Source organism: Talpa occidentalis, unplaced genomic scaffold, assembly GCF_014898055.3.
Source record: "Talpa occidentalis isolate TD23 unplaced genomic scaffold, MPIMG_talOcc4v2.1 talOcc4.7, whole genome shotgun sequence".
NCBI lineage: Eukaryota > Metazoa > Chordata > Mammalia > Eulipotyphla > Talpidae > Talpa > Talpa occidentalis.
This window is the reverse complement of record NW_023605083.1, coordinates 13,339,738-13,352,385: the sequence shown is the minus strand read 5'-3', so window position 1 is coordinate 13,352,385 and position 12,648 is coordinate 13,339,738. Positions and strand designations below refer to the sequence as shown.

General features: G+C 39.3%; 1 protein-coding gene across 2 annotated transcripts in view; it reads right to left on the bottom strand.

Moving 5' to 3' along the window:
• The window catches only part of BNC2 (basonuclin 2), a 417,406-nt gene extending 405,182 nt beyond the window's left edge, over positions 1 to 12,224 (bottom strand). For both annotated transcript variants that reach the window (XM_054688704.1, XM_054688701.1), the window contains exon 1: positions 12,077 to 12,224. In XM_054688704.1, the coding sequence (XP_054544679.1) occupies positions 12,077 to 12,079 (3 nt within the window). In that variant the 5' untranslated portion in view covers positions 12,080 to 12,224. The remainder of the gene's footprint in view (positions 1 to 12,076) is intronic.
• Positions 12,225 to 12,648: the final 424 nt, after the last annotated feature.

The window sequence follows — 12,648 nt, the reverse complement described above, 5'->3', positions numbered from 1 at the left end:
TTCTAATATTGTTCAAAGTTAATATACTCTAAAGCAAAATCAATGTTTTCGTTGCTCCAAAACCAATTCAAACAAATGATTTTTTTTCCAATGACCATTTCGAATAAGAGGAAAATCTGAACTATCACAATGTACTTCCAGAAGCACACGTAGTAGCAGACTTACTTGTTGATAGGATAAACTTTCCTAATCCACTAGCGAGTGAAATGTGTATTACAGGGAGATCAGTTACCACAGGACAGAGACCTGAGTGGCCTTTCTTTGTATGGCTGTATTGTTCTAGTTAATTACATTCTTTATGCTTCCAAATCATGAAAGATATTAAGAATACACACAATTTTGCCATTCCAATATGTCAAACAACACAGAAATGAGCACATGTTAAAATGTGTTAATAATAAAGGTAGCATTTTTTGTTCCGTGTGGACAAAATGTGTCATTTGGTATAATGAAATTTATATACAACAAGAAGAAGAAAACTTCAACACACACACACACACTACACACAAACCCTACTAACCTCTGCAGTTTATTCACCTGTATAAAAAGCCAATCTCAGATCCAGATATTTTTCTACAACAGATTTAACAGAAACTGTCTCTACCAGATATTTATCTGTTCTCAACATATTATAAAATTTTCTGCCATTTGTAAAAAATCAATTTTTACAAATGATTATAAATCCTCTACAGAATTTTCACCAGGAATAAAGTAAATCCTCAAAATAGATCATGAAATAGTATTTATGACTGACAATCACTATTATATATTTAACAGTGGTAAGGGGAAAATAGGTATACACTCCACATACATATTGATCATCTAAAAGCGGGTAATAAAAAGTGAAATTTGTCCAAAATAACTGGCCTAAGGCCAAAAATACACAAGGCAACTAAGCCAGAACAGGCCATCAAATACTAGAAAAACAGTGACTTAGAATGGAATAAACATCAGTCTTCATTAGCGTGAATAAAGAGAAAATTAGAACCTTAAAGCAACAAATACTTTTTTAATTCAACAATGAAGGAACATAACTCCCTCCAAATTAACTTACCTTTCACGTGCTCTCAAGTTTCTATAATTTAATGAAGAGGCATTTTGATTAAAACATTTAACACGTAAATTTAAAAACAAGTTCATGTTTCCAAAAGTGCCATAACAGATTTGAACATGGTATTTATTTAAAATCTAACTGGACCAGTTAAGTTTGGATTTGAGATCATACAATAACTTTTAGTTTTAATCACTGTTGGTGTTTTTCCAGTTACAGTCCAATGTCAAGGAAGAGAAATATTCTCAACGATTTTTTTTTTCCTTTCATTTGGAGGTATTTATAAAACCAAAAACAATTATTTCTAGGTACTTAATTTCACCCTCCAGGGCATGAAGTGTGTCTCTTATCATACAGAACAACTAGAATGTTTTTAAACTCACTGATAATTAAGAAACATCAAAGTAAAATCAAGGTGTTTCACAGGGAACTAAAGTCATCATCTTTTGGCTACCAAATGACATATTTCTTCTCCCTGAGAATACCACCAAGAGTTCTTAACCCAAGCTATAGATGTTCTTTCTTAATACAGACTTTACTCTTCTGAAAATCAGACAAATCTGATTTTTCAAAGTAAACTGCTAAGGGCAACAAAAGACTAGACAAATGGAACATCAAACTTAAAACTTTTGCACAACAAAAGTTTCTGAAACAGGGTTAATACACAGAATATATAAAGAACTCCTACAACTCAAAAGCAACAAAATAATCCAATCAAAAATGACCAAAGAATTTGAATAGACATTTCTCCACAGAAGATATACAAATGGCCAACAAGCCAACAGTGAGAAATGATGATCAACATCACAAATTAGAAGAGAAATACTAATCATTACTATTTTTCAAAAAAACTGTTGGTGAAGATGTGGAAAATTGGAACACCTGTTTATTTTTGGTGAAAACATAAAATGGGGCTGCAGCTAAAGAATATGGAGGTGTGTTAAAAAATTAAAAAGAGGATTACCATATTATCTAGCAATTGCACCTCTAGATAAATAGTCAAAATGATTGAATCTTGAAGTTATCTGCATATCCATGTACACTGAGCATGATTCCTAACAGGCGAGGTAAGGATTCAACCTAAATGTCCACCTACAGATGAATGAAGAAAACATATATACACACAATGGAATATTATAATGCCTTAAAAAAGAAATCCTGCACATGGAACAACATGGTTGAAGTTCAAAGAAGTGAAATAAGTCAGTTACTGAAGGTCAAATACCACAAGGGGGGCCTCCCTGGTGGCGCAAGGGATTAAGGTGCAACCTATGAAGCTAACGGCCAACCACTGCAGCACGAGTTCAATCCCCGACCAGGGAGCTACCCACATGGTGCAGCAGACCTCTCCTGACTCGCCCGCTGCTCCCCTCAACAGTGTACTTTGGTCAATCTGCTTGTTCTGTTCCCCACTCTGTCTCTGGTGAATCCTCTCACCCCCCAACACCTCTGGCCTATACCCCTGCACTTGTATGCATAAATAAATAAATATTTTAAAAAAACAAAAAAAAAGTACTACAAGATTTCTCTTACATTAATTATTTAAAGCAGCCAAACTTAGAAAATAGGATGGTGGTTACCAGAGTCTTTTGGGAGGGGAAAGGTAGTAGTTGTTCAATGGGTATAAAGTTTCAGCTTTACAGGACAGAAAATCTCTAGAGAAAATTTTTTCAAGATTTATTTTTATTTATTTATGCATATAAGAACTGGGGTGTAGGCCAGAGATGCAGGGGGTGAGAGCATTCACCAGAGACAGAGTGGGGAGCAGAACAGGAGGATCTATTGAAATGCACTGCTGAGGAGAGCAGCAGGTGAGACAGGAGAGGTCTGCTGCGCCATGTGGGTTAGCTCCCTGGCCTGGGATCAAACTCTTGCCTCAGTGGCTGGTAGTTTGATAGTGCTATGACTTAACCCCTTGTGCCACCGGGAGGCCATCTAGAGAACTGTTACACAATAACGTACAGTCAACACTACTACAGTATACACTTAAAAATGATTGTTAAATTTTATGTTGTGTATTTTTTTTACCATTATAAAAAAAAAATTAAGTGAACTGCTAAGAAATCAAGAATAGTTAAAAGAATCTTGAAAAAGAGAACAAACTGGAAGAGGCATACTTCCCAACTGAAAACTTAATGCAAAGCTACAATGACCAAGATAATGTGGTACTAGCTCAGGGATAGGTATGCAGATCAATGCAACATAATGGAGCCCAGAAACAAACCCTTACACCTACACTCAACTGATTTCCAACAAAGGTGCCATAATAATACCATGGGGAAAGAACTGTCTTTTCAACAAGTGGTGCTATAAACTCCTGGATGTTCACATCCAAAGACTAAAGTTGGGCTCCTAACTTCATATTATATAAAGAAAAGGTCAGTTCAAATGAAGCAAAGACTTAAATGTAAGAGCAAAGACTAAAAATTTTAGTCAAAAACACAGAGGTAAATCTGAATGACCCTAGATTAGACAGTATTTTTTGACCACAGCAAAAACACAAACAACAACAACAATTAGTAAGATGGACCTTATCAAAATTTAAGACATTTGTGCTTCAAATGACATCTTCAAAAAGTAAAGACAACTCAAAAGGGAAAGAATATTTGTAAACATTATATCCAATAAAGAACTAGTGTCTAGAATATATAAAGAGCTCTCTTAACCAAACAACAAAAAGACAACCTAAACAAAAAATAAGGACTTAACAGCCATCTCTATTATACACAAAAGACACATAAATGGCCAATAAGCACTTGAAAAGATACATAACATCATCAGCCACCAGGGAAATACAAGGAAAACCACTTGCACACCCACCAGGATAACTGAAATTTAGACAGACAGCAACAAGTCTGGAGAGGATGTGGAGAGATTAGAAGATTCGCACACTGTTAGCTGAAATGTAAAAGTGTACAGCTGCTTTAAAAAAATAATTGGGAAGTTCTTCAAAAGGTTAAAGACAGTTGTTACATGACACAGCAATTCCACTCCTAGGTATATACCTGGCAGAAATGAGATCAAAAAAACTTTTACACACAAGTGTTCCCAGGAACATTATTCATAACCACCAATAAGAGGGAAAACCCCAAATATCTATCAGTTGATGGATAAATAAAAAATGTGATAGTCATACAGTGACTAATTGGACACTTCAAATGAGTGAATTATATGACAAGTCAATTTTATCTCAATAGAACTATTAAAAATAGTAAACTACTAAAATCATATAGTTCTATCACATAAAATATTCAATGCTCCAACTGGAGAAAAACTTAGAAATTACCAAACTCACTTGTTTTACAAAAAAAATAAATAAATAAAGACTCTCAGCCCTGAGTGGAAGAAAATGGGATCTGCCTGGGAATCCAGTCCCAGGACTGTTCTCACTCGAGTAGGCAATGGTTCAAAGTGCCTTCCAAGATAGAGCCAGCTGCACTACAAAATGAGTACACAGACAGCACATGCAGGATTCTTACAGAAAGTAGCTACTTACACATAAGTCTCTATTCCTCTTTTCAAATTACCAATAGAACTGGCTTATTTTCTAGCTTTTTTGTTTTTAGGGAGGGGCTATAATTATAGCCTCCTAAATTCTCTTTCCCATTTTACTTCACCAACACAAACCATATTGAACGGAAATAGGACTATGAGAACTATGGGAAAGTTAACATACCGTTGCTTGTCTATGGGAAGGACACACCAGGTCACCTCATATTCACCTTAAGAGAATCAACACAGAACTCTCATCCAATGGCTAAGAAACTCAGACATGGCCCTAGGCTGGCTGGGCACTTTGTCATCAACTACTGAATATACAATTCCCAAGTCTCCCATGGGGAAAACCAATGCAAGAGTAGTATGAGAAACAGCTCATCTCTCTTCCCTGAAACAACGATAACTCAGTCCATTAATACATTCACAAGACACCATGAAAGGCTTACCAGAGAAAGTTTCAAATACATTTACTAAAAATCTTAGACCCGGCAAAAAAAGGTAGAGTGCAATAAAAATCATAAATCAGTCTATAAAGATTTGGTAATAAATCAATATATTGGCCAAGTTATTGGAAAACCCCAAAGAGTTTGGTAAACTGACAAAAATGATTTAAATTAGAAAGAAAAATAGTTTACTCACCCTTGGCAAAACAATATTCCTAGTTAAAAATAAATTAAAGAACTTCTGGGTAAGACAAATAAAGGTACTATCATTTACCATTTTCTAGTCAGTATTTTGAAAACTTCTAAAAGTAATTCTATGAATCTTCTAAGAGGTTTCAGTAATAGCTGCTAATCCAAAATCTGCAAATATTTGTCTTTATTATGATTTGAAAATGGCTCAAAAATCAGGATGATCATTCCTTTCTCCCTTCACACTGAGGCAACATGGCAAATGCACTTCTCAAGAACCAAGTAAGAACACCAGGTTAGGCTAGAAGGAAATCAAGGGGGAAATAATAGCATAAGAAAATTAATAGACTACATTATTTATATGTACTCTTTAAAATGTCTAGATGAATGTACCTTAATTCGTTTCTTAATTTGTTCAAGAATTAAGACAGATTGATAATAGATCTATTCATATATATGATTCAGTCAATATGTAAAATAGTTACACGTAAGAGTCACAAGTTGTATCACTCTTGTCCTCAGAAAGCTCAAAAAAATGAAAATAAGACTTTACATTGCTGTCAAAGGTATTCAATTTTCCCCTCAAATGAAGTTTAGATGAAAACAATGTGATTGACAAGCTCCGCACAGGCAAATCTTGGCAGCCCTCAACTCTGTCTATCTCCTTGGCCTGTTAAGCAAAATTCCTTCACAAACTGTTGGTCTTTGCAATAACTCCTACAAAGCTCATTACTGCCAGCGTCGGCCTATCCCCCATGTTGTGCATTTATCCCTGGGATGCATATCAACATGTGGCACATGTCCTTGACATGCAGAGAAGAGCTGCACCCCAGGACAGCAGCATGCACGACAATAGTGTCGACTCTTACTTCTTTATGGTTGCTGGGATGTAACCGAGAAATCTAATAACTGTGACAGTGGGGCCTTTCGGTTTTTCCTTGCCTTTCCAGACAGTGAAGCTGCACAGACACTAATGAAAGGTTAAATGAATAGGAATAGTTGACAAGAGGTACAATAAAGAAGGCGCTTGGTAATCCACAGACACTGAGCAGAGATCCTTGGCTCAAGCAGAGAAAGGACAGCACATCGTAGAGTCACAATATTTAAAACAGCTTGCTATACACAGAGGCTTTTGTGTCTGGGTACACGTCTGGCTTCGGAGTGAAAAAAAAAAGAGAGAGAAAAAAAAAAAGACACTGAAAAGGAATTTCAGCATGGGGCACTTTGGCAAATGTAAGATCATAATAAGAGAAAAATGTTTTGTGTGGGTTGTTACATCTTTGTACTAAACACAAAAAAGCAGGAACTATGAACTCATGAACCACAAGTTCCAAGACAATACTGTACATTTTGACAACTATTAAATACTGTATCTAGAGGACTGGCCTGATCGATTCCACTGGTAAGATATACATGCAGTGACTCATTTAGCAGTTCCACATTTTGCCTTCCTGTGGAAGAATGCCTGATACTCATCTTAGAGTTTTATAGCCAAGTTCCAGTCTTTAGTGTACTTTTGTTACAAATATAACCAAAACTCTAAAGCCATCTTGCACTCATTGTAAAACCCCAGCAGTTTACTGTAAAGAAACAGAATTTATCATGGCATCAATGTGTGAAGAACAAGGCAAACTTTGTATAATTTCAAGCCACTGCAAGAGTGAAATGCCCTTAAACTAAAATTCTTAGTATTTGAAACTTTAAGTGCTCTTCTCACTACACCTTAAGGGAAGGTTATATTCCTTGGGAATATGGTTTTAAGTTATAAGAGGAAGATTATTTAACACACCAAGAAAAAAAAAATTACTCCAGAATGCCTAGGGAGAAATAAGGCAAAAAGAAATTTACATGTTTAAGATGCAGGGTTTTTTAAAAAAGAAAAAAGTTATGACTCTTGCATGGCAAAATCTTAAAAAGTAGTGCATCTGTATAATTGTTCCAATGCACATGCATGAGTTAGAACATAGGTTCACAGTAAACGGTAAAAGCTACTGAGAACATGTTTTAAAACAAGGGAGCCTCTTTGAACAGCCAAATTAAATTATAGCTGAACTCTTGAGTGTACTGAGGGTTCTAATAAGCAACAAATAAAGACTTTTACTGGCTAGCAACATAATGAGAGCCACTGTGCACGGGATTTTAAAAAGACAAATCTGGGTAGTTTATCTCACTGGATTATATTATTTACTTAAATGGTAAATAAGTTTGTCCAAAGTAATGCTACTAAAAACTAGTAAATAAATACTAAAGAGGAATTATGATCGATGACCTTAATGTAAACACATCACAAATGTCAGGGGAAAGACTGATAAATGTGAAATTAAACAACATATATTGAATTTAATCCCACTTAAATTTAATCCCACTTAAATTTAAATTTAACCTTATTTCTTTAAATTTAACTTATGTATTGATTCCTAATATAACAGTTTCATAAATGGTTTACTATGTGCTTACAACATGAAACATTCATTTTAAAATCATTTTCTCTCCAGGGTACAACAGTTGTATGTGTAACTACTTCAAAACCATTATTTACAGAAAGAAGCCTGCCCTTAGTGAACTGAAAGAAGGTACAGCACTCCTTAGTGATTTGATAGGAAGTTACTTTTAATAAATCTCTGAAGACTAGTCTAGCAGAACTCCTTTCGTTGACAAAATGACATTACTTTAACAAATCAGATTTAAAATATGGTTGCATCTTGCTTGATCTTCAAATCATCTGAAAGGGAGAACCCTAGAAATCTGAGCTGTCTACTTGACTGTTCTTGTAGAAAGTTCTGTTGGCTTCTGCCACAAATTTAAAAACAAACAAACAAACAAACACAACAGCACTTCCAAACCTAAACACTAAGCCAGTATTCATTATCTACTCTTTCTCTGCAACATTCTGATTGTCAGGGTGATTTTTTTTCCACCCTTAACTATATCTAATAAAATCATGAGGCTCCCTCTAGCTCTTCAGAGAGGAGTTTACTAACCAATGATCCTATATGACTGTCATCCAAAAGGAACGATTTGAGGAAGCAGCCTCCCATGCCTCAAGAAATATCGTTTTCAACTGCTTCTTGTAAGGATGTAAATGTTAAATGAGACCATCTGCAGAGGAATTCAGCTTATTCAGGAATAAGCACTGCTCCTTATATCCGATCAAGAATCTATTAATTGCTTCCAACCTAAGTTTTATATACCAAATTCTACAGTGAAACTAACCTGTTTAAACTATACATACATTCCTGATTTAGAATTTACCCATCTTGTAAAATTAATCGTAACCTCAAAAAAAAAATGCGGGCTATCTATACAAATTCAAATTTGTGATTTTGGTCTCAATCCTAAAAACCTAGTTTAAATAACAAGTCTTTAAAACATTTAAGTTTCATTAAGCGTGTACTGTGGAATTCATGTAAAGCAAAGATGCTGATGGTAATGTGTAGAAAACATTTCCATGTACCATAATATTTATACACACCACTGGTAATGATTTTTTTATTGTTTAATCTTTTCTGCTGTTCAGTACTGGGTATTTTGGGATTGCAGTTATTTCGACGTCTATAAACAATGTAGTTGAAGTGTGCCATTGATAATTAGTCTATCTTGCAATAGCCATAAAAGCCATAGTGGACTGGCAAATCATTTCAAACAAGTGAATATGAAAAATGCTAAATCAAATTCCTCATTCGCACTAGGACCATCTTTCAAATACCTAAGGAATATTCAAAACAGAGCTAAACCTTAACTCTAAAATTACAAATAAAGGGAACAACTAACTTCAAGTTATCACCTCTTTTGGCTCCCTTAGTATAAGAAATACTCCCAGAAACAACAAAAAAAGAGTAGCTCCCTCCACCCCCCCAACACCCGCCTCTTTTTGAGCCAGTGTCCAATTTCTTCTTTTCTGAACAGCTGTATTATCCAACTTAAGTTGCTCTGCTAATTTCAGTCCCACAAGGACTAACTTGGAAGGCAAAAAAAATACAAGAAAAGATCAATTTGCTGGGAAAGATCAAATGAGAAAACTGTGGGGACAGCACCAGGTCAGCGTGTGGAGAACTAAGCAGACCTGTTCTTCATTAACTGTGGTTCTCTGGGGATGTCACACACTACCTGTCCATGGGCTTTATTGAACCGCCTAACCCGCCTCTCTGTTCCATTCTTCTGGGCCCAAGTGAATCATATCCTGCTGCTGACAAGTTAGCAGGGGACTGCGGCTGCAACATGAAAGTACTTTTCTTTCTTGTCTAAATCAGGCAGATTTTTGAAAAGACGACACAGCATTGACTCGTGACATGGCAAGATGAAACGAGAGGTCTGGGCCGGTCTTGGAGCTGTGCAGATAAAAGTAATCAAATGACACTCGTGGAATGCAAATTGGCATTCTTGACTGCAGCAATTGCACAACCATGAAACATCCCTGACAGCAAGCAAGATTAGGACAAAATGTTATGTAAAGCACTGAACTCAAAAAGTCTCACTTGAAAATTCAAACTGTAACACTTACATTTTAATATAGCAATAGTCAGCTCTGCTTTTGTCTGCTTCATTTTGTAATCACATATCCCTGGCCTGACAGATACCTTACATTTCAGGTAGAGGGGGGAGAAAATCAGGTATTGGGACTATACAACGGCTATTAATATTTTCTTAAGATTTATTTTTAAAAATCACGAGACTTTCTTGTTCAAAGCTCACATGCAAACAAGAACTTAATATTCTCAAGAGGGAAAAATGACAGTTTCAGACATTTCTCACAAGATACTCAAAGCTCACATTCAGGCTCAGGGTTACTTCCCTCAGGTGAAGACACTTCTGTACTTTGGTGAAGTGATTAGCAACCTGGATTTTAAATACTCTACTCACCGGTAACAGAATGAGTAGTTACAACTAAGAACTTCATTAAGGCTGAACAGCTTAAATGAAACAGCTACAAATACAACGTAAAACACAGATACCCTATAAAGGTTCACAAGGGATTTTTTTGGGCGGTTCCAAAAGGCAAAGGAAATTCTATTAACTTGTGCAAGGTCTTACTACTCTTGAGTCCATCTTCGGATCACACACACTAAATAACAGCGCCAGAAATAATTCCTCCAGTGGAAGTGTGTGTGTGTGTGTGTGTGTGTGTGTGTGTGTGTGTGCGCTAAGTAATATCTGAAACTACAGAATATAAAGCAGTGGATGACACCTGGGCTTAGCCATCGTTCAAGGTGACTAGTAATGGGGTATAGATGTGTAAACAAATAGTAATATAGTCTAGGGGCAAAGGAAAGAATAATTACAACCAGCTTTTACAGCGTTCTTGTATAAAATGCCATTAGAAGAAAAATTCTCCAGGGCCAAACAAATCTATTTAATATTTTGTTTTGACACCTCTTCTTAAGCACAGGTTCTACCACTGCAAATGTCCATTAAAAAATAACAAAATAGGCCACTCCATGTACCAGCTTAATCCCAGGCATAAAGGATAATTTTATGATACCTTTTGCACATCTGTTTTACAAACAGCTTGACTCCAGGGTAAACTGGGCACACCGTTAAGTCTCCTCTTCTTTCAAAACCACTTTAATTTCTGTCAGCGTTACTGTAACCACAGTCTTTGGGCACAAACTAAGTGTGTGTGTGTGTGTGTGTGTGTGTGTGTGTGCACGCGCGCGCACGCGCCTGCATTGACAGTCGCATCTCCTACACTCCTGTCGTGACTTTGATCACTGAAACAAGAGATGTCACATTAGGGGGAAGGGAACAGAAGAAAAAGGCCAACCCGCTAGCTCGCTTTTTCTTACATATTCCATTTACATGCAGAACACAGCAGATCAGATCCCCAAGTGGGGCTAACAAGAGCAACACTGGGTTGGAAGCAAACTAAAGGAAGGGAGTGGTCCAGCCCATTTCTAACAAATCACTTCCCCGAAAGCGGACAGAGCGCCCATCACCAGGCGAACTAACTGCAAGCGTCCTCGCTGCAGAGAAGCCGCTCCGAGCAGACCGGCTGTGCTGGAATCTCGCTTCGCAAATCCTTCCCAGCTCCACCACTTGCACTTGGAACTTTTTTGCCTAAATCTCAGCCTCACTTCACAGGGCATTTCATCTAGGTTTTTTCTCTTTTTCTTATTCTGCCGCCTCCCTGGGCCCCAAATGCCACTCAGCAGCCAATGTGTAAGTAACAAAATCAGCTCCTTCAGAATTGCATCTCCAAGCCTCTGTCTCCAGGGTTTATTTTTCTGCCCTACAGTTTTGCACAGTCTTTAAAAAAAAAAAAAAAAAACCAACAACACTCCAGGAGCACTTCCTACATTTTCTTCATTTACAAAGGGAGGTTTCCCAACGTGGGGGCGAGGGGAGGAGAAAAAGCAAAGGTGCCGGGACCCGCGGCGTCCTCGCTGCGCACCAGCGCGCCCCGGCGCCCACGCCCAGCCGCGGGTCCCGCACTCGCCGGCAAGTTTTAAAAAAGTTCCCCTGGATCCACCTCGCTTCCCTCGGTCCCGAGCTCCTGCCAGTGCTCCATTCATCCCCCGCCTGCTCCCACCGCGGCCCCCCCCAACCCCCAGCTCGCCCCCCAACTCCCCGGGAGCCTCAGCTCGCCTGCCGCTCACCTTTCCTCGCCAGCAGCGAGAGGGGGCGACCTTCCCCAGCCCCCTCGCACCCTCGCCTGCCCACCTAGAGTTCTCCCGGAAACTTGGGCCAAGTTGGGGGACATTTTCGGGAGCCCAGCAGGGGCCAGCTCGGACCCGGGTTTTTCTTGTGCTCCCCGCCCTCCCCGCCGGGCCCCCCTCCATCTCGCGCCGCCGGACTGGACGAAAACACGGCCCCCGGGCGGGCCGCGGGGCGCGCGGGCGCGGGGCTCATTTCTTACGAAGTCTAGAATAAAAGGGGAAGGAGGGTGGAAACTTCTTACCATCTCGGCATGCTGGTTGTCAAGTGCAGCCCCCGCCTCTTGGTCTCCTCTTAGCGGCCGCGCCTGGACCAGCCCCTCGGCCGCCTCTCGCTCCTGGGTCTGGGCCTTGCTTTCCCTCCCCCTCCCGATTTCCTTCGGGCCGCGGAGCTCGCCGCCTCCGCCTCTCCCCGCCCGCCTGCGCGCGCCCTCGCCGCGGCCCCTCTGCGCTCAGGTGACTGATTTACACACGCGCCCAGGGTCGCGCCTGCTCCCCCAGCCGGAGCCCGCCGCCTTCCCTCGGCTCCTCGGGACACACAAAAAAAAAAGAAAAAAAGAAAAGAAAAAAAAAAAAGAACGGACTGTCCCGGGAGGGGGCTGCTCGCGGCGGGGGTTGGGGGGGCACCGGCGGGGGTGGAGAGGTGACCTCAGGGGGATTTGCCAGCCGCGGGAGTTTCTGCTCTCTGCAAAGTCGTGGTGACTACAATGTTGCTTCCCTTTTGCAAAATAAAAGTAGTTTTGTTGTTTGTCAGATTTCTAGGGGTTTCGGAAGATGTGTATTTCCACCTCCTCGTCTCCCCCACCCCCCGCCCTGT